At 39.9% G+C, this 20,340-nt stretch overlaps 1 protein-coding gene across 1 annotated transcript in view; it reads left to right on the top strand.

Annotated features, from left to right (window-relative positions):
- The window catches only part of si:ch73-281f12.4 (Ras-associating and dilute domain-containing protein-like), a 32,511-nt gene that overhangs the window by 3,968 nt on the left and 8,203 nt on the right, over positions 1-20,340 (top strand). Inside the window, exons 4-13 of the mRNA XM_049561965.1 lie at positions 2,235-2,563; positions 6,111-6,806; positions 7,019-7,056; positions 9,138-9,307; positions 9,410-9,522; positions 12,491-12,710; positions 13,711-13,883; positions 17,093-17,237; positions 19,461-19,642; positions 19,727-20,105. Of these exons, the coding sequence (XP_049417922.1) occupies positions 2,235-2,563; positions 6,111-6,806; positions 7,019-7,056; positions 9,138-9,307; positions 9,410-9,522; positions 12,491-12,710; positions 13,711-13,883; positions 17,093-17,237; positions 19,461-19,642; positions 19,727-20,105 (2,445 nt within the window). The remainder of the gene's footprint in view (positions 1-2,234; positions 2,564-6,110; positions 6,807-7,018; positions 7,057-9,137; positions 9,308-9,409; positions 9,523-12,490; positions 12,711-13,710; positions 13,884-17,092; positions 17,238-19,460; positions 19,643-19,726; positions 20,106-20,340) is intronic.

Raw genomic sequence — 20,340 nt, 5'->3', positions numbered from 1 at the left:
ATTTAAAATGTTTAAGACAGCTGTAAAGGAATGTAGAAGAAGAACATGATATAGTGTATAAACACCTTATGTATCCCGATTCCGAACCACTAAAATTAATGTTACTAGTTTGGGTTCAGACAGCCATTCTTAAAGAAGTAGTTTGGTAATTTGGAAAATATGTTTATTTGCTTCTCTCTGAGTGTGAGATTAAAAGATTGATACCACTGACTCATGTCTGTATGATGAATATGAAGCTACAGTCAGCAGCCAGTTTGCTTAGCTTAGCATAAAGACTGGAAACAGGGGGAAACAGTTAGCCTGGCTCACTCCAAATGTAACAAAATCCACCTAACAGCACCTCTAAAGCTCACTTTTTATCAAGTTATGTTGTGTGTTTAAGCCATACAAGAACAGAGGTGTAAAAATAACAATTCACTGTTTCACTGGGAGGTACGTGTACTGGACTACAGTTGCCAGCCAACCAGGGGAAACACCAGACAGTGAATATGCCTGGCCAGGAAATAGTCTGGCACTTAAAATGGCAAAATGTCAAGATATAATGTGTTAATTAGTCTATTTAGTCTATCATGTGTGAGTTTAGTGTCCTTCAGTGGTCTTCTTGATGTTTGAGATGGTTTCCCACCATTAGAAGATTTTAATTCTAAGACAGTTCACATCTTATGTCTTAAAGATGGTCAGTGAAACCCTGGTTCTCATGGTTCTCACACGTGTGACCCAGCCTCCTCTCCTCTCAGTGACCGGGGGGAACTGCCCTTTACCTCTCCAGTGTGAGTGTTTTAGGCACTGAGCCCGGGCTGCCATACTAGTGCTGAACAATGTGGAAAACACCCACTTCCACAGCTGATAAGAGCAGCAGGACTGCCGGGTGTGAAGCCGGGGCCCGGTGGACATTCCTCTGTGCTTAATGGCTCCAAATGAGCTGAATAGTGTTTGTGTTACGTCAGGCCGACAGAGCGGCTGCTGGTATCAGATAGAGGTGGTCACATCTCACTTTCCAGGCACATTTCCTCCCTTTCCTTCTGATTATGTTCCATTTGAATTGGTGCCAGTGTAGTGAAGTGTTATGTTGCAGCCTGAGTGATTTCCGAGGGGATTTTGGTCATGGTGAATTTTTTTGGTTAATGTGTTTAACAAAATTGGTTTCACTTTGCTCCTCTTCTGTTTTTTTCTTGTTAAAATCTGGGAAAATGACTTAAGCGTGGCTTTAGATGATGGTACGTCATTCTACACATTTACTGGTAACAGTATCAACGGCTAATTCTAAATGTCTAATAATTATGAATGTGTGATAATTCCCCAAACTTTCTTAGATGCAAAGAAGGGTTTTTAGGCATCTTTTTTGGTGAAATACAAGACGCTTATTATAATGAATTACATGGAAAAGGAATGTGTTCTATAATCTTGGAAGGAAACATTTCTGACATGTAAGTTATTCCGCAATCAGTTTTTCTGTCATTAGAGAAATTAACTCTAGATCCAAAACTGTGGGTAAAGTTTCTTCATACGCTTTTCTTTCATATTTGCAAAAACGTTCAATTTTGTGGACTTTTATTTTAATCTAAAATGTAGAGTGATGCTGAATTGTTAAATTCTGCTCTAGAGTATGTTTATGTTTCTTATATTTTGTGTCTCTTGACATGTGAAGGACGAAGTGTAACCTGTTGACAGTAAAGCCAAAAAAAAAAAGGCATTTAAAAGTAAACTTAATCATATGATAAACCCTGCTGGCACTGGATGTCAATGTGACGACAGAAAGACTTTAAACTCTCATGTCGGACAGACGTTAAATATTGGTTGGGATGAAAATCTGGTTGATGATATTTTAAATGTCTAGAATTTCACGTTGTGTAGACGTTAACATTATAATGTTTTGCAGACACTGGATTTTGTCCTCCATACCTCATGATTAATGTTGTTATTCTTTGGCATGAGATGTTTGGAATACATTGGATTCTGGTTACTTAACAACAACAACAACAACTTAACTGAAAATCAACAAAATATCAAAGTCATCTGTCAGTATTCTAATAATTCTTGGTCACCCAACGTCACAACTTAAATTTACATTTTGTACAAATCTTTGACTATAAGTGATAGTTCCTGTGTGTTTCTGCCCTTTCCAGACATCAGTTGTGCACTTTATCATCATGAACATGCAACAGTTTGGTTTTCATATTGTAAATCATAACATGCAGAGTTAAGGTGTAACGCTCTGTCTTCTTCCCATCCAGGCATCAACGCTCAGGCTCGAAAGCTGCAGAAGAGCCGCTCTAGAGTGACCTCGCTGTTTGTGGACGGCAGCGGGGAGGATGTGGATGGACTCGGGATCTGGAGGAGTCTTAGTGAGATGGACCTGTCAGCGATGGGGAAGGAGGCCAGCCGGGCCCAGCAGAGCACGCTCAGAGAGGATCCCGAGGCCGAGGCTGACAAGGAGGTGCTGCGGCTCGGCATGGAGAAGGAGGAGACAGAGAGCAGCGACGACAACACGACCCAGTACTCCATTCACCCACCCTTCGACTTCCCGTACTTTCTCCTGCTGCAGGGCTACAGCCACAGACAGGTGAGTGGCAGATGGGGGGGAAGTGTCAAGTCAATTCAGTTTCATTCATATAGCCCAATATTACAAATTACAAATTTGTAATTATAAAGTTTTTATATGATGATACACAGTACGTTTAAATGAATGGTTTCTCTGATCTTTCTATAAATTAAATTGTTGTTGTGTAGTGGAAAATGTAAAGGTAGGGCTCCTCATTCAAACAGCCAGTGCAATAAGGTCATTGAAGGCCTCACACAAGGTCCTTGAGTCTCCTGGCAGTGTATGTGTTGGCAGGCGGATGACAAACCCAAGCTTAGAAGAGACAACAGGATATACACTGGTACAGGAGAGTGTTGGATTGAACGTCTTACGTTAAGAACCTCAAGGAGAAAATCCCAGAGTCAGAGTCAGGTGGTTATAAGAGGTTAGAGAGGAAGGAAACACTTTGGATTTGGCTCATGCCTACAGAAGTGTGCTGACGCTCAAAGGGAAACAGAAGTGACCTCCACATAGGACGAGCTGTCTGTCATCAAGCCCCAATGAAAAAGCAGCATTCACCATACAGACAGAGGGAAACCTGCTGAGTCAGGACGTTTAAAACCAGGAGATAACCCTGATTAAAGACACTGTAGAGGAGGATAAACTATACACAGCTATTCTTAGAGTATATAAACAAACTCAGAAGGAGGGATTATGTGCTGTTATCTACATACCAATGTACTTGATCAGTGTTTAGGTCCTGTCTACATGTGTATGGGTATTTTTTAAAAGGGATATTTCTCTCCTCTGTTTAAAATAATTCCTTGAATTCGCAATAGCTGTGACCATGTATGGGCATGCACTACGTGTTGCATCTTCTAGCCAGTTGGTATGAACAGTTAATCAGCTGTTCTTTAGCTCATGACTCAAACTTTCCTTTCTGAGAATTCATTTGGAAGTCATGTGCCTTTTTGCAATAGGCCACTGCCCTTCCAAGCCCCAGCCCCATCTCCTTAAGCAAAATGGCATGAACACATAGACACACCTTCACACACACAGACTTGGCCTCAATGCCAAATTTCAGCCTCCTAGGGCAAAAACGGTGGCCACCAATGGGTGGAGAAGTTTTTTTGGACCGACCAACCAACCATTTTACAAAATATCTCCATCCACACTAGAATACAAAACTGACTCTACTCAGTGGGCCAGTAGATAGCAATAAAGGCTACGTCAACGATACATCAAATACCAGAGAAGAAGATTCTCAGTGTGGTATTAAAAAAAAAATCAAACAATAGTTAAACAATAGTAGCTAATTATTTCTTCACTAATGCATATTAGATACTTCTTAATTTAACATCTTACATGGCACAAGGTGCGAGGGCAAAACCGAAGTGTGACGCATATATGGTAGGACCACGAGATACGTAACAATCCTACACAAAATGTTAGTCCGCCATTGTTGTTGTTTCAAGCACAAGCTCATTACACAAAGCAAGAACTGGCATGCACAAATTGAGGATATGATGTCATCGTCTCTCAAATGCTTTGTTACACATGTCTACAGGGACACTAGTCACGTTAGTTTTGAAAAATCCACACCTTACAAGGCATTTTCAAAATCTGACCTAAAACTCCGTTTACGTATTGACTAGTGGCAAAAACGTAGACGAAAATATCCGTAACTCTACACAGAGCCTAAAAATATCACCTCCAAATCACAACTCCGTGGATTTGTGATGCACTCTGAATCACTGAGTTTACACTACTCATTTTTCACAGTAAACTAGAGTCAGACTGTGGTTGTTAGCCCGGCCCTGTTCCCAGGAACATGAAGCTCTTTTTTGCAACGCTGTTTATCACCGCCGGTGCAGATCTGCTGACTGTGCAGGATGCTGGTAGCACCACAGCAGGTTAAGAGTGGCAGCAGGACTAATTGTTTGTGGTTTATAGTTAGGCATAGGAACTAAGATTGTTTAAGTAGCCATTTAGATCTTTTAAAGTTTGTGACTGAAACCATATCTTCACAACTGACAACACAATTAGGTCTGCATTTAATGATTATTTTCATTATTAATTAATTTCCCAATTATTTTCTTGATATTAGTCCATAAAATGTCATAAAAAAGTCAAAAGGGGTTCCCACAGCCCAAGGTCACTTTTTAAGATACCTTGTTTTATTTGACGAACAGTCCAAGAACCAACAGTATCTACTTTACTGTTGTATGTGACAAAGATTAACGTCACATCAGCACAATTCTAAAGCTGGAACCTTTACATGTCTGACATTTTTGCTCAGAAAATTTCAAAAATAACTGATTATCAAAACAGTTACCTGTTTATTTTCTGTCGACCAACTAATGGCTTTTAGTCAATTAATTGTTGCAGCTTTAAACAAAACTGGACTTGTTACTTGTAATTACTACTGGTTATATTTTAAGTAATGATACTTTTATGCAGAAAATTAGAACTTTTTAGCCATGTTAGCAGCATGATTCTAGAGATGGGAGTCATTCATCAGTCTGCTGGTCCACCACTTTGTACGGACTAAAGTATCTGCAGTTATTGGATGGATTCTGCTGAAATTTGATGCAACATCAGCATGCGAGCATGCTGTCATTAGTGTTTAGCTCAAAGCACACTGTGTCTTACAGCCTCAGAGAGCTGCGACCATGGCTGAAGACTGTTAGTCTTATTAAAACTGTGTATTTACAGATTAACTTAATCTAAAATATACAAGATATCTGAGAACTCCTTCACTGGAATTTGAAAGCACAGGAGTCTTTTAATCCTCTTTATTTCATAACGGAAACATCACCTGTAAAGAACTAATAAATAAAATAAGACAAATTTCCTGGAGTGTAACAGAAAAAAGCAGTAAAAGCATTAGACATGCTGAATATAAAAACTGGACTTTTGCTCAAGTAGCAATTAACTTCTCTTTTTTTAAACTATTCACCTTCTTGAACCTTCTTTTGTTTGTAGAAGATAACACACAAGCAGCAATTCTTCCCTCACATTGCTTGCCAGGCTACAGACTGTTGCCAGTACAGATGATACGGTATCATCACATGACTAATTGTCTTAATGTGGTGAACCTGCGGTCACGGACATCACCGACGTCTCACTCATAAGCCCTTCTTTTCCTGTCTCCCATCACGCTGCCAGTGCAGGCTGATCATGCTGCTGTTTACACGCACACTGCTGGTTCACTTCCAAAATGTTACACAAGAAAATCAATCCTGTCCTACACTTTGACTGTCATTGGTTATTGGATTACATAAACAGCTGATGCAAGAATAGAAAATAAATCAGCAATTATTTTTGTAATTAATTCATTGTCAAGTCATTTTTCAAGCAACATTTCGTGGTTCCATCTTCTCCAGTGTGAGAATTTGCCGCTTTGTATTACAGTATAATTAATATCTTTGGCTTTTTGACTGTTAGTCTGACAAAACAAGCAATTTGAAGATGCATACTTAAGTATTTTCTAACATTATACTAACCAAATGATTCATTCTTAAAGTGAGTTTTGAAGCATTTGGACTGTTTTTGTAACACTGAATTAAAAAAACACTTGTCTTTGCAGGATTTTGTCATCTACCTGATGAGTGGGACCACCACCATCTTCGGCTGCTGCAGGGAGCACTGTAACGGAGAGGATGAGGAAAGGTTAAAGGTCGACATCCTTCTCTTTGCTCCTGATGTGTTGCCTCAACACTGCTGTGTCAGACGCCTGGACTCTAACAACCCAACATCCACAGGGGATCACAGAAAGACATTGACAATGCTGAAGCCCCTTCACGGTGCTCCCGTGACCAGAAACGGTTTCCTCCTTAAAGATGAGGTTGAACTGAACCCAGGGGACTTGGTGGGCTTGGGGAAACACTACCTGTTCATGTTTAAGGATCCTACCAGCACACCGGGATCCATCCAGACCCCTCCTTGGATGGCCACACTCTGCCCGAACTCTGACACAAAGACATCATCCTCTTGTTTATCATGTGGCTCCTCTGTCACCATCAAAAGGTTCCAGAGGAAGTCTTTACCACCTCGTTGGAGGGACCTGGAGGGCACGGAGGCTTTGGTGATCTATGAGCTGGAGCAGGAGGAGAGGGTCCTGCAGGAGGTTTTGGATATGTTGGACCCCAGTGGAAATGAACCAAAGCTGACGCCTGCTTTCCTGCTGAGCCTCTGTATTCAGCATTCAGCGTCCACGTTTGAGCTGACACACTTCAGACAGCTGCTGCTCCGGATAGCCAGTCAGATCCAGCTCGTTATGTGGGTAAGAACGAATCTTCAGATAATTTACCTTTTGTGCCAGAGAATCTCAAATGTGTAAGTTTTTATTCAGCCTTATATTCCCCTGAGTGTGGCGATGAATGTAAAGTAATCAAATGTGCCATCAGAGTTGTATATAATGTACATAAGATGGATGATATTTGCTGGTAATGCAGGGATGAAATGGATATTTTCTTCACGTGTCCTCCCTCTTAGGAGAAGACAAAGGAGCTTGCAGCAATTCAGCCAGAAACGTGAGTAAACAAAGTGTTTTCCAGATTGCCCCAGAAATACATGACAATGAGCTGCCACAGAGAGAAGAGCAGCAGCTGCTGCCTTCGATGATATACGACACCTCGAGTTTTACAGTCTGAATAAAAGAGGAGTTAAAGTCTGATTTTACAACTGTTTGCTCCTCTGGAAAACAATGAGGTTTTTTTTTTAAATGCAGGTTGTGCAAAGAGAGAATTTCCCACAGTCTCTTCTCTAAGAAAGTAGAAGAAACAGAGAGTTTTTCTCATGAGCGCAGTGTTTCTGTCTTTATCATCATGTGTCACCAGATTAAACTTTGTCTGTGTCAGGACATGAGCAAAGTTATCCAAGTTAAACAAACTCAATAGACCTTTAATAGAAGTGAGTGAGAGATGGAGCAAACATCCGAAGAAGTGTAATATGTCTGCCCTTACAAGAATACAAGTGTAAGGTATTAATAGCTGCAACTGATAATTAAATAACATTTTCATTCAATAAGTAAGCATATACATGTGTAATGCTTTGCAGTGGTTGCTAAGTTTGATGGTGGACATTGCAGTGCTAAATTGGAAGTAAATATAGTGTAAAGCTGTAGTGCAGTTATGGGTCAGATAATAAAATAGTGGAAATGCCTGTCCAAGCTTTTTTTTGTCCAAAAAAGGAGTGAAACACTAAAGGTGTTTACAATCATATAAAACAGAGGAAAGTAGATTCACATTTAGAGGCTGGAAACATAATGTTTTCCCTTAATAAACAAGCTATATAAGAATTGATCATCAAAATTGTTTTTGATCAATGTTTAGTCATTTAAGTAATCGATTCATCAACTAATCATTTCAGCAAAGCCAACAGGAGGATAGTCCTTTTTTCACAAAAGACATCTTGATGTGTTATTATAGGAAAAGCAATGACATTCAAAATGTTTTCATGAGGAAAGTAGAATGTTGCTGTAAAAGTCTGACTGCAGATAAAATTTTTGCTGATTTGTAGAAATATTAGAGGAAGTCCGAAACAGGTTAACTGGAGGATAAACAGAGCACTTATGTAGAGGTTTTGGATGAAACTAAAAACGTTCAACTTACTATCTTTGCTATCGCACTATTTTAAAATTACAGGTTTAGATTGTGTCACTTACACAACAAACCGATAAATATTATTGACTTATTCAAGTCAGGTTTGTTTACTGATATCTGTTGTCACAACAGACAACAAGGAAGTAAAACCTAGGGCTGCCTGAACTGTATTTAAATACAAACTACACACAAACTATTTTACGTTTTTTTTTTTTTAGGTGTGATGACAACTACAAATACTATAACTTATACCTTATCAGTTTATTATACCTAACTTATTCATTAAGAAGTATTGTTGTAATTCAGGTATCTTTTGTAATCGACCAAAAGTATTTGCATTAACTTCAACTTTAAAGTGAATGTCTGCATAGTTTACAGGTTAAAATAATCAGACATACAAATATGAGGTTAAATACAAAAGAAGGCAGAATCCCAAATATAAAGGTAAGAATGTTAATATAAACAGAATTAAAGTAATTAGTTATCAAAGTAGAAGTGATGGATGTTTATCCAGCCCATGAAATTCGGAAAAAAAAGATGGCTTTTAAACTTTTAAGCCCAGATTTGAAAATCTGCACAAAGCCTGCCCCCCGTAATTGAAGTAGAAGTTGCTTGACCGGAAAATGCTCTACTCCTGAAATAGTTTTTGTTTAATCTGAAAAAAGTTAAATAACCAGCCTCAAGAGATCTGAAAGGATGTTATGGAGTACACGGAAGACATGGAGATGTAGGAAGGAGACAATGTACCTAAAGGCTTGTTAGTCAGAGGGCGTTTTTTGAAGTGTTGGTAGCCAGTGTGCAGACATCAGGACAGGTGTAACATGATCACACTCTTTAAGTCTTGTAAGACTCATGGTGGTTGTTGTGAGTCGGCCAGAGCAAAGTGCATTCCGTAGTTGTTTCTGGGTGTTATAAAAGTCTGTACAAAGATTTCTGACTGGTATCTGAATTGGATAAAGTGGGTGTCAAAAAAGACAAATTCACTGCTAATCTCTGTGTTTTTATATCAGGAGCTCCAGTGATGGGCAGCCTGAGCATTTTCAGCTGCTCAGCATGGAGGAGCTGATCCCAGGTCTGCAGCCTCTGGTGCTGTGGATGGCCAACTCCATCGAACTGCTGCACTTCATCCAGCATGAAGTCCCTCAGCTGCTGCCCTGGAGGCAGGACCAGGAGGACCAAGGTGGACAATAACACAGCGTGACCTTTAACTTGATTATTTTTCTATCATAGCTGTTAGAGTGTGTTATATGTGATTTTAAAATGTGTTTGTATGTGTTGTCAGGACTGTTGGACTCTGAGATCTCCTCCACTCGGACAGCCTGTGAGGAAGCCATGACAGTCCTGGAAGAAGTCATCATGTTCACCTTCCAGCAGACTGTCTACTATCTAACAAAGGTTGGCCGACACACATTAATATACCGCGCTCTATAACACACGACACATAAACACACTCATTAAGTGAAATCAGCTTTTTGACCTCTAAAATCTGAGCGTCGGTCACATGTGAAGCAGGAAATTGGACTGTGTAAACACCACATTCTGTTTTCATTGAGCATATTCCAGATAGAAAACACAATAACAGAATGGAAACACCAACTCTGTCTGGCACTCTCAGTCAGGAAAGGCCTGTGAGATAGTGAGCAGGGTGTCTTTTCCACTGAATGCAATATAAACAAAAAGACAATCTCGTTTCTCAAGGTTTCACTAGTTTGTTGAATAACAAAACCAGAATGGCTGATTTGATGAGAGCCATTATGTGAACATCTGAAGGTCTTTTTTAGGTCTTGCAGTTGCAGTAATTAATTGCTAAGAGTTAAGTCAAATTTATTTTTAGAGCCAATTTAAAAAATAATAGACCAAGTGCTTTAATAGAGAAATTTAAATGATTAAAACAAAAATATATATACGTAAAATACTGTACCAGACAAAACTAAAGTATTTTATTGTTATAATGATAATTAATGGAACTCAAACTGTAAAACAAATTGTAAAAGGTAGGCTCTTTAGCCTGGTTGTTATCGTGTTGATACATTGGGTAGGATCTGACAGTGAAGGTAAACTGTTCAACAATCTGGGAGCAGCAAATGGAGAAAGCTCGACCATTTTTGTATTTTGACTGGGAATGCGAAAGGGTGAGGAGTAACTGAACAGAAGATCTGAGTAGTCTGGACATAGAATATGAAGACATCAGATATGTAGGCTGGTGCCAAACAAGGCAGCACTTCAAAAACATTTTATTTTAACTTAGCTGGAGCTAATTGTTGACCATCCAACATTCAACATCTTCTTCATCTCCTCATTATGTGTTTTACTTGGTTGCAGGGAAAGGGCAGCTGTGTGTCATCAGCTTAGCGATGATAATGGATGTAGAATTGTCATAAAACCCCAGTGGAAGCCTATATAATGACAATAAAATGGGGCCTATGATGTAGCCTTGGGGTACACCACTACATAACTTACACCGATCTATGTTACTGAGATAATTTATACCACTCTAAGGCCTTAAAAACTATATAAAGACTTGAAATGTATCTTAAATGTGTGTCTGGGTTTGTTCTGTGACAGTCAACAGTCATCTCCTCTGTTTTACAGCCCAAACAGGCCACTCCCAAACAAGATTTATGTGACTTCTCCATCTTAAAAATGCTTATTAAAGGCTGTCTGGTTCGTGTAGAATCAAGTCGAGGTCCCAGCAGCAGAGTCTGTAGAAACACCACCACTCTGCACAGTGACTGGTTGAGGAAGGAAGGGAAGGAAGCAGGAACAGTCTGTGCTGTTGTTGTGAATACTCAGACATATTTCAACTGCCTGTGCTGAAAAAAAGAGACATTTTGCAGTACAGTTTATGCTCTTTAGTCTGAAAAAAAGATGTGGCTTTTTCAGAGGCAGCTTTTCAGTATGCTATCATGTTTATTTGTCACTTTTGAGGCTTGTTAATCTAGCAGTCCCAGTGTTGTTTAGGAAAGTAAGATGTATTGCAATGTCTTTCTAACAGTGTATTATTGTGTATGTGTTTGCTGGTAACTATTTTTCTGGTGGACAGAAAAAGAGGATATGCTTCCTGTAGAGGAAGACGAACTGTCATCAGAGAAACACCCAGTGGGGGAAAGGAAGGGAGGGGAAAAATGTGTTTCTGTTAATTTCCCGTGAAATGTGACTCAACTGTGTTTGCAATTTAAAGAAATAATGTCATCACTTCTTCTGTTTGTTCTGGCAAAGTTGTTTTAAAAATAGAATATGAATTAAACTTGGCCAAAGGGCATTACTGTAATGCTGCTATTAAATACACCACAATGATCAGTAGAACAAAAATGAAGATATGTGGGAAAATAGATCTTTTTTTCTTTGGCATACTGGGCCATACAGATGTGTTAAAACACAATTAACAGTCTGTAAAAATCCTCAGATCCTTACTGTATACTATGAGCTGATCTGTTGCCTCAGGCATGCAGGGTTATTGTCATCTTTATGGCCTCTTACAGTGTGTCTGAGGTTATTATCCTAGTCATTGTGTGTGTGTGTGTGTGTGTGTGTGTGTGTGTGTGTGTGTGTATGTACCTAGCAGGTGATGTCATACATTGTAAAACAATGGCAGAACTGTATCAGAAGGAGTAGTGATAAGAGCCGGATCTGTGTGAGGACTGACAATGAGGTTGTGTTCAATAAAACAGCTTACAAGATGATTTTGCAGTGTTTGCAGAACTGTCTTGTTCCTCCTGATATTTATATACATCTGCTTTTTAAGATAGGAATGTAATTTTAAAATGCACAAGAGGCCAAACTACTTCTCAATAATTCCATTTGGTTATTCTTGAATAACTTATATCTTGGCAATGGTTTGTTAATGTTAAAGAACACATTTCTACAGGGCACTAGTATGCTTTATCACAGCTTGCTGTGTGTTATTTGTTTTGATCCATGTTTTAGAGCAGGATTTGTATCTAAAATGACTCAAATTGCAGTGTAATTGTAGATACCGTTTTTTTTTTTTTTTAATTTCTTTCAGCTGGCCATTTGTGTTGTAAAACATGAGCTTCCTTACAGTGTTTCTTGCACACTCTCTGAATGTCTTCCTCTCTTGACTTTGAGCCATTATGTCCTGTCCTAACAGAAAAAGAACATTATTTCCTTGGTAATTTTACTGCACCATACTTCATATAATCAGGAATCACATGTAGGAGAGGGAATGTTTTGTCTACGTGTTATAGTTCATGTGCTTCAGTGACTCTTAGTATCAGCCTTATCACCATTTGACTCCCATGGTGCATTAACAGTGCTTATCCAGTACTTTATACAGTGTGCAGTGCAACATCCAGCTGGTCTTTACAGGAGAGATGTAACCTGTCACCACCTCTCTCCACAGAGCATGTATTCAGCGCTGCCTGGCCTGCTGGATGGGAACCCGTTCTCAGAGAGCGGTCAGCTGCGAGTGCCCGATGGACTCAACAGCATCCTGGAAGTGCTGAAGGAGGCGCTGAAGCTTCTTACAGCCTTCCAGGTCCATCCAGACATCTCGTTACAACTCTGTGCCTACCTGTTCTTCTTCATCAACGCATCGCTGTTCAACACCCTCATGGAGAGAGGTAAGACTTCAGCTCACTTTTCCACATTAGAAAACCTGTTAGACCAGTTTTGCTCTTTTGTTTTAGCCACTACTTTGGTTCAGACTGAAATAGTTTAACAACTCATCTAATGAGTTGCCACAAAGTTTTGTGTAAACATTCATGTTCCCCAGAGGATGAATCCTACTGTCTTTGATGATCCACTGGCTTTTTTTGTAGCGACACCAAGGGGTTAACATTTGTTTTTTTAAGTGAATTGTTCAGACAAATATTGCATAGATTACCATGAAATTTGGTACAAGCATTCATGTTCCCTTCAGGATGAACTGTAATAATTTTGGGGATCCATTAATGTTTCATCTGTCGTCATTACCAGGCCAAAATGTCCATGCGTCTGGGGCTGGTTAATGACCAAATAGCAACAAATCCAATGATATTCTCATCAACCTCTTTGTGTTTAGTCCTAAATTGCAAATGTTAGCATGCTAACACGCTGAAATAAGAGTAGCAGTGTCATTGTGAACATGTTAGCATGCTAATGTTAGCATTTAGCAAAACAGCACAGCCTCAAACAGCTGCTAGCAACATCATATCTCTAAACTGATTTAGTGAGAATTTGATATGATATATTTGATTATGGTATTTGCAGTGAATGTGTTAGTGTTTATTATTATTATATGTGTAGCAGTATATTATGTATGTGCACTACATTAATTATTAACATGCAATATATTATTTTCAAACAGGTGTCAGCACATTTCCTGACACAGATACCTTTTGTTTTAGACTGCATTTGCTTCTAAACTGTATTTCTTGCCTATATTCTTGCTTGTTTTTTTTTTTTAAAAACACATTAACTTATTGCAGCATTTCAATGTAAACAGGCTAATGGCATTAATACTACTACTACAACTGCTTTATATAACTTTTATCAAATCCCTGTACTTCTACTGATTGTAAAAACTGTATTGGTAAGTTGTACATCAATATCATGTCTAATTCTGACTGATTTGTTCTTCAGGATCTGTCGCTGGGTTCTACCAGTGGTCCCGAGGTGTTCAGATCCGGGCCAACCTGGACCTGCTGATGGACTGGATCCAGAGCATCGGTCTGGGCGATCTGGCCAACGAGTTCTTCCAGAAGCTCTCTGCTGCTGTCAATCTGCTGGCCACACCCAAAGAGACCCTTCTGCAGGTCAGAGGACATCCGTTTCTCCTTTCCTGTTTGTCTCTCCATGGACGGGTGAAGCTTCCAGAGTCAAGTCATGTTTGCGTCAGCATGAATGTTTTCATTGTCTCAAAAGTGTCAGTGTAACATTAGTTATGCATGTTTATGTTTGAGGTGCAAAATGTTTCACCTAACCCTTCCCACTGCTCCATGTTATCTTTTCTGCAGATTCTTATTGTTGCCGAATGTTGTGATAACCGTGACTAATAATCCCATAAAGTCTGTGGAAGCATGTTACTGGTTAATGGTTATAGTGGTACTGGTGCACTTAAACTCTCACAGTGCCAGTCACATTGATCAGATATGAGGAAACAGCAGGAACGGTCAATACAGTAAAATGATCAACCCATGACATCATGGTGCCAGTGAAGTTTTGGCCACCACTTATCTTAATTACAATTACAATGACCTGAATATATCCTCTTACCCGGAGTATTTATGTAATATATTATCATCTTAAATCATTTGTATAATTAAGTGAAAACATTTATCTAAGAGCTCAAGTGGAATTTTAATGTTCAAAGACACAGAGGTACATTAGAGTAAAGGCATTTCATACCCTTTGTTTCAGTGTATGCTCAGGAATAACACACTGCGCTATATCACTCAGACATCACTAGAACAACAACCTTATAAATGTGTTTAGTCTTTGCCGCGCAGTGGTAGCTTGCCAACTTAACATTTAATCCCTCCTTAAGCACACCATTCTCTTGGTTACCCATTCAGATCTTGTTTACACTTCGTACCACAGAAGGAAGCTGAGCTCTCACTTGGCTGGTTATTAAACACATAAAGAGAAACTGTCAGATAAGGTGACACAGGTATGACTGATGAGAAACAAAGGTGATACAAAAGGTCATGAACAACTTCTAAAAGTACAGGTATGATGTCATGGAACCTGCTGAATGTTTTTGTGATGAAGTAGCCATGTACTTTTAATTGTGTGCTTTAAATAGAGAGGCTATGAATAGAAAAGGCAGCTTATATGTACTGTACATGACGCCATCAAATCAATTTTATGTACAGTATAATCCTTTTTTATAATGCCTTTCAGATCAAAGCTTGCCTGTGATTCTTTTGATGCAGTGAGAGCATTACTTCTTGGGTTTCTCCAGTGTGGGACATAACATAGTGTGAAAAGTAAACCAAAGGGACAGAAAGACAGTTCATTGTGAGATGGATGGAGGGTTGGGTTGGTCAGGAGTGGTCACAACATTTTCCATAAAGGTCTTTAAACAACTTCGTATAGAAAAGTAGTTCCCAACTTTCTTTGTCTGAGAGGCCCACACAGCCATTAGTGATAAAGTAATGCGTAGAAAAATGGACTGAAAGCTTAATATTTCTGGAACACTATATCCATTACTTCGAACTATTTCAGCTCTTTATAAAAACATTGACGCCATGTTTTGATTTTTTTTTATCTTTGGAGTGTTGTATCATAGTTGCAGAATGTGAAGTGCAGTAAAAGGAAAACATAATCGTTCCTTGTGCTGGGTCGAAAAGTTTGCATTCTCTATATCATACAAATTCGTGCCGAGTTAAAAAAAAAAAAAAAGAAAACTTCTGAAGAGTACCACCTGTGCTGTTTTCACAGACCCACAAAAGTATTAAGAGAGGTGACACAGAATGATAAACAAGCATACACAGCCTGTCCAAAGTTACAGTCCATTTGATCATTCTTTTGTCTTTTACACAGATGTGTGGATGTGTTTTTAAAGTCAAATCACAGTTTCTGCTTTCTTAGATGAGTTAATTCGTTGAGCTTATCACATACTTCTCGACAACTGCCTGAGTATTCCTGAGGTACAAGTATAAGTTCCTCTGGTTTGAAATGAGAGATGAGATGAGATGATAAAGATATTTGAGCTGACTACAGAACTTAATCTGTTCCTGCTCTGTGTCAGTGGGATCTACCCTCGATATTTGGAGGAACTGGGTTAAGTATGAGACCCAGTTTCTCACACCTGTTTTGACCATATGACTCGCAGTCATGATACCAGCCTGAAACATCTCCGGGGCACAGCACAGCTTCAGCCCCCCTCATTACACAGCTGTTGAAGGCTGTGTCTCGTCTGTACATGGGATTGGACAGTTGCTAAGAAGCTGGTGGTTTTATGTATCCCTGCCCTGGCATGAGGTCACTTTGTGGCTGCTGCGACAGAGTACACACCCTTGACTGATTTTTCCATCTGGAGTTCTGGGCTTTTAAGAACTGAAGTGGCTCACTGGCACAGTTGTAAATTACCCCAGAGGGATGTGGCGTCGCTTGTTTTGCCAGCAGTTATGGAGAACACAACATCTGAGGAGTAATTTTAGCTGCTGAGCATTAAATCTCAGACATAACAAACAGAGACATTTTTACATTTCTGCAGTTTATAAGCAGCTTTTAAACCTCACCTTCTGTCAAGCTCAGTGAGGCGTCTGCGTTATAAGAGAAGGGCAGGGACACAACAACATTTAACTTATGGTTTCTGTTGTGGCCCCTGCATGTCTGGGCAAATGCCTCCTTCCACCAATTCATCTGGAAACTGACTGAATGAACTATGTAATGTTTTTAATCATCACATGAACGTTACTGGTGGGTGACTCACCTGTTTCCTTATCCTTGAGCTACTTTATGCTGTCATCAGAAGATCAAATATTATCTATCTTGTGTGAGTTATATTTCATGATAAGAAACCTGAGAGGGTGAGCAGAGAGATAATTAAAAGTTTACACTTCTCACGCTGCACAGAACAGGAATGACGTGCTAATTATAACACTCACCTTTTATTGGTGTGCAGAGTAAACACAGGTACGCAGCTTTGAAGAAAAGCTGCTTTGATAAGAAACAAGTTGAAGTGCTTCACCAGTGAGAAATATTTTCCCAGGAGGCTTTGTTACCACAAGGACAAAAACCATTTACTAGATCATATAATTGGTTTAAAAATACTCTGCATGCAAATGAGAGAGTAGCAGTGACTTTGTTTCCTCATATGGAAACAAGAATGATGGGAAAATGCTTGTTTCTCCCTCCCTGTCATTCTCACAATGACTACAAAGAGCGCCTGTGGCTCTTTCTTTAAGATTAAAGCATCACTTTTACAATCCTGCATATGAAGTTGTCGAAGGGTTTTAGAATATGTGTGCTTTATGTCTCTCAATATTTGCCTTTTGTTGTTTATATGTTTGTCCAGGCGTCCTGGGCGTCTCTCAGGACTGAGTTTGCTGCCCTGAACGCTGCTCAGCTTCACCACATGCTGAGAGAATACAGCTCTGGTAAAGCCTGTCCCACTGGATGGACCCCGTCACCGGATGACGCAGAAGACACTGTCAGGACAGGTGAGTAATGTAGACGTAGACCATCCTTCTGTTAAATGTTTAATCATTAAGATCATAGACAGAGACATAATGTACAAATATCTTTATAGTCACTTAGGTGTTGGACTTTTTGTTGGAGAAAACAAGCTTTTTTAAGAAGTCATTCTGGGCTCTGGTTAACTGGGATTGTGATTTTTTTAGGTGAATTTTGCCCAGGGTTCCCACGAATCCTACGAAGTCATAAAAGTCACAGGGCCTTGATTGGTATTAAAATGTCTAAAATCAATTTTTTGAAAGTCTTCAAAATGCTCAGATATGGGAAGTAGGTTTTATAAATTGTTGACTTTCAGTTGCATTAAAAAATCTAAAAATAATTGGTAACATCACACGATGGGAATCAAGGCAGTGAAATCCCACATGCTGAGTGAGAAACACAAAATGGCCAAGAAATGCAGTCGACAAAGGCCAGGAATTTCCCAGAAAAGGCTTGTTTTATATCACAGTAAACATTTGGGCAAAACTGTCCCTAACCCTAAGTCATTGATGTTGGTTCTTTTTTTTTTCTCTCTCTTTAATTTTGGTTGTTGCAAACTTGGTCTCAAATTTATTTCCTAGTGGCATTAAAAAAGTCATAAAAAGTCTTAAATTTAATTTGCCTTAAAATGTAGGAACCCTGTTTGACATTAAAATACTGATTAATTGAAAAAAACCATTGGCAGATGGAGCAATAATGAAAAAAAAATAGTTGTAGCTTTAGAACATTCTTTCTCTCCTTCTGTATGACTCTGGAGCCATGTAAATAATATAATAGATACTATAGAATAGGAAAAAAAAAAGATTAGTCATCATCAGTTCGGTTTGTATAACATACACGTCTTACAAGTGCATCAGCAATTTTAGTGTTCATAAATACACATTTGTTAATGTATACGTATTTGTTCTGAATATTAAAAACTAGATGAAAATCAGATTAAACCAAAAGCTTTACATGACCTGTCCTTTTCTAGACGACTGTGTTTACTGTAAACTGCAGTAACCAGACTCCTCTCTCAGCAGGAATCAGAACCATCTATTGTGCAGTCTGCATGTCCTAACTTGACTGTATTCATGCTTCACTGCACAATACCTCACGATAAATAACTCAACAAGTGTAATAACTGAGCTGAACGGTGCTTAGAAGCTCTGAGGGAAGCACACTGTTGCTAAAAAATCAATCATGATCTAATGAAACAATGGGGAGCATATCTATGTTTCCAGGGTTCTACGTTTCCCGGGTTCTATGTTCCCCACTTAACCCTGCAAAAAAGGTTCTTTGTTCCCCGCTTACACAAAAAAGGTTCTATGTTGCCCGCTCAACCAAGCGGGAAACATAGAACCTTTTTTGCAGGGTTAAGTGGGGAACATAGAACCCGGGAAACAGAACCCTGGAAACATAGGGATGACCCCAAACAATGTGCTCCTACTCTCTGCCAACTCATTCTACTTAAGATATTACGGTCGTGAAGAGGAGGCAGCAGGTTTGGAACTGCAGACAGCAAAAGAGACAGCTGGGTGAAATCAAAAAAATATTTCAAAAAGTTTACAGTCCCAAAATCAGGCAGGCACAGGAAACAGGAAGAGAACTCCAAGCCAAATATGAAGACGACCTGCCAAATAATAAAGGAACTGGGCAGGTTTTAGTAGGGAGACACTTACTGGGGAAGTGAGAACAGAGCTGCATTCACCCTCGACAAAACGTAGCAAAACATTTATTTAAATGTTGTTTATGTTTATTTATTTCATATTGTCTCATTTATTTATTTAATACTGAACATTTTGGGACTCATTTAATTTTTTTTTCTTTTTAAATAATAATTAAAATAATACAGATAGTTATAAGTACACTTTCACACTGATACACTGTATTTTTATTCCCTTAGAGTAATCCTGTCCCGTCAGTCTGTCCCCACCAATCAGCCTCATTCCACAGCTTCCTCTCAAATCCACCTCTCCCAGCAGGACAGTCGCTGCCTCGCTCTCACCTGTTTTCACCTCTTATCCTCTCACCAACTGCACCCTGCTGCGTAAAAAAACACCACTGACTGCAACAGTTGCATCAGTCCTGTACTTTATTTACAGCTTTTAATTAGGTCTTAACCCAAATACAGCAGCTTTACTTGAAAGTTACAGGATGGAGTTTCATTGGAAAGCTGTAAATGAAGATCGGGTCATTTGTGATGGATGACCTTTCTCTTCTTCCTGCAGCAAACATCCTGGAGAGTTTCGACAGCCACCCGCCTCTCATCTTGCCGAGCACCACGTTTCACCTGGAGCTTGGTAAACCCATCGTGGAGCCCGCTCTGTTTGAACAGCTCGGTCATCTGCAGGAGTTCATTCGCCAACTCCCCCGCAGTGAAACCCAAGCCGAGCCCGATGTAGAGGAACAGGTAACAAGTCCTCTGACCCCAGAGCAGGAAATGAGACACCTTAATGTTTCTACATCTGTTATTGATTGACTTTATGTCCCTCAGGCTCTCAATGGGACAACCACAGACAGCCAGTCTATGACCCCACCCTCCGTCAGGGTCTTGCAGGATCCTGCCCATCAGGAGGTCTCTGACCCTGTTACCTGCCCGTCCCCTGAGGCAGACCTGGGCTGCACTTCCCCTTCAGAGCCGGCTCAGGCCCGAGGATCTCACGGTGACCTGAGCAGCTGTGAGGCAGTCCTGACCCAGAAGCTGAAGAACCTGGAGCTGCAGAACACCCTTCCAGGACAAGCCGACATGGGCTACCACAAGAGCCTGGCGCTGGACCCGTCCTGCCTGCTGACGCCACCCAACACCCCTCAGGGTATGGAGCTGGCCGAGCTGGAGGCGGATCTGCAGGAGGGCGCCCGACAGCAAAAGAAAGGTAACTGAACAGGCAGAAGACAAAAGATCTGCACACTTTACTGATAGGCCCCAGTAAATTTAATTTACCTTCATCAGAGATCTTTGTCACAGATTGTTAAGTAGATACCACAGAACAGAATAAAGGCATGATGCAAACACAGTCATCACTCAGGTGGTCAGTGCACTCAGACTGGACCAACAGAGCAGAGCTGGATAAGACTGTCTGATGCTCCTATGCGGGGTACAAAGCATTC

The sequence above is a fragment of the Epinephelus fuscoguttatus genome, linkage group LG19 (genome assembly GCF_011397635.1).
Source record: "Epinephelus fuscoguttatus linkage group LG19, E.fuscoguttatus.final_Chr_v1".
NCBI classification, from domain to species: Eukaryota; Metazoa; Chordata; class Actinopteri; order Perciformes; family Serranidae; genus Epinephelus; species Epinephelus fuscoguttatus.
This window is presented reverse-complemented; position numbering and strand designations above follow the sequence as displayed.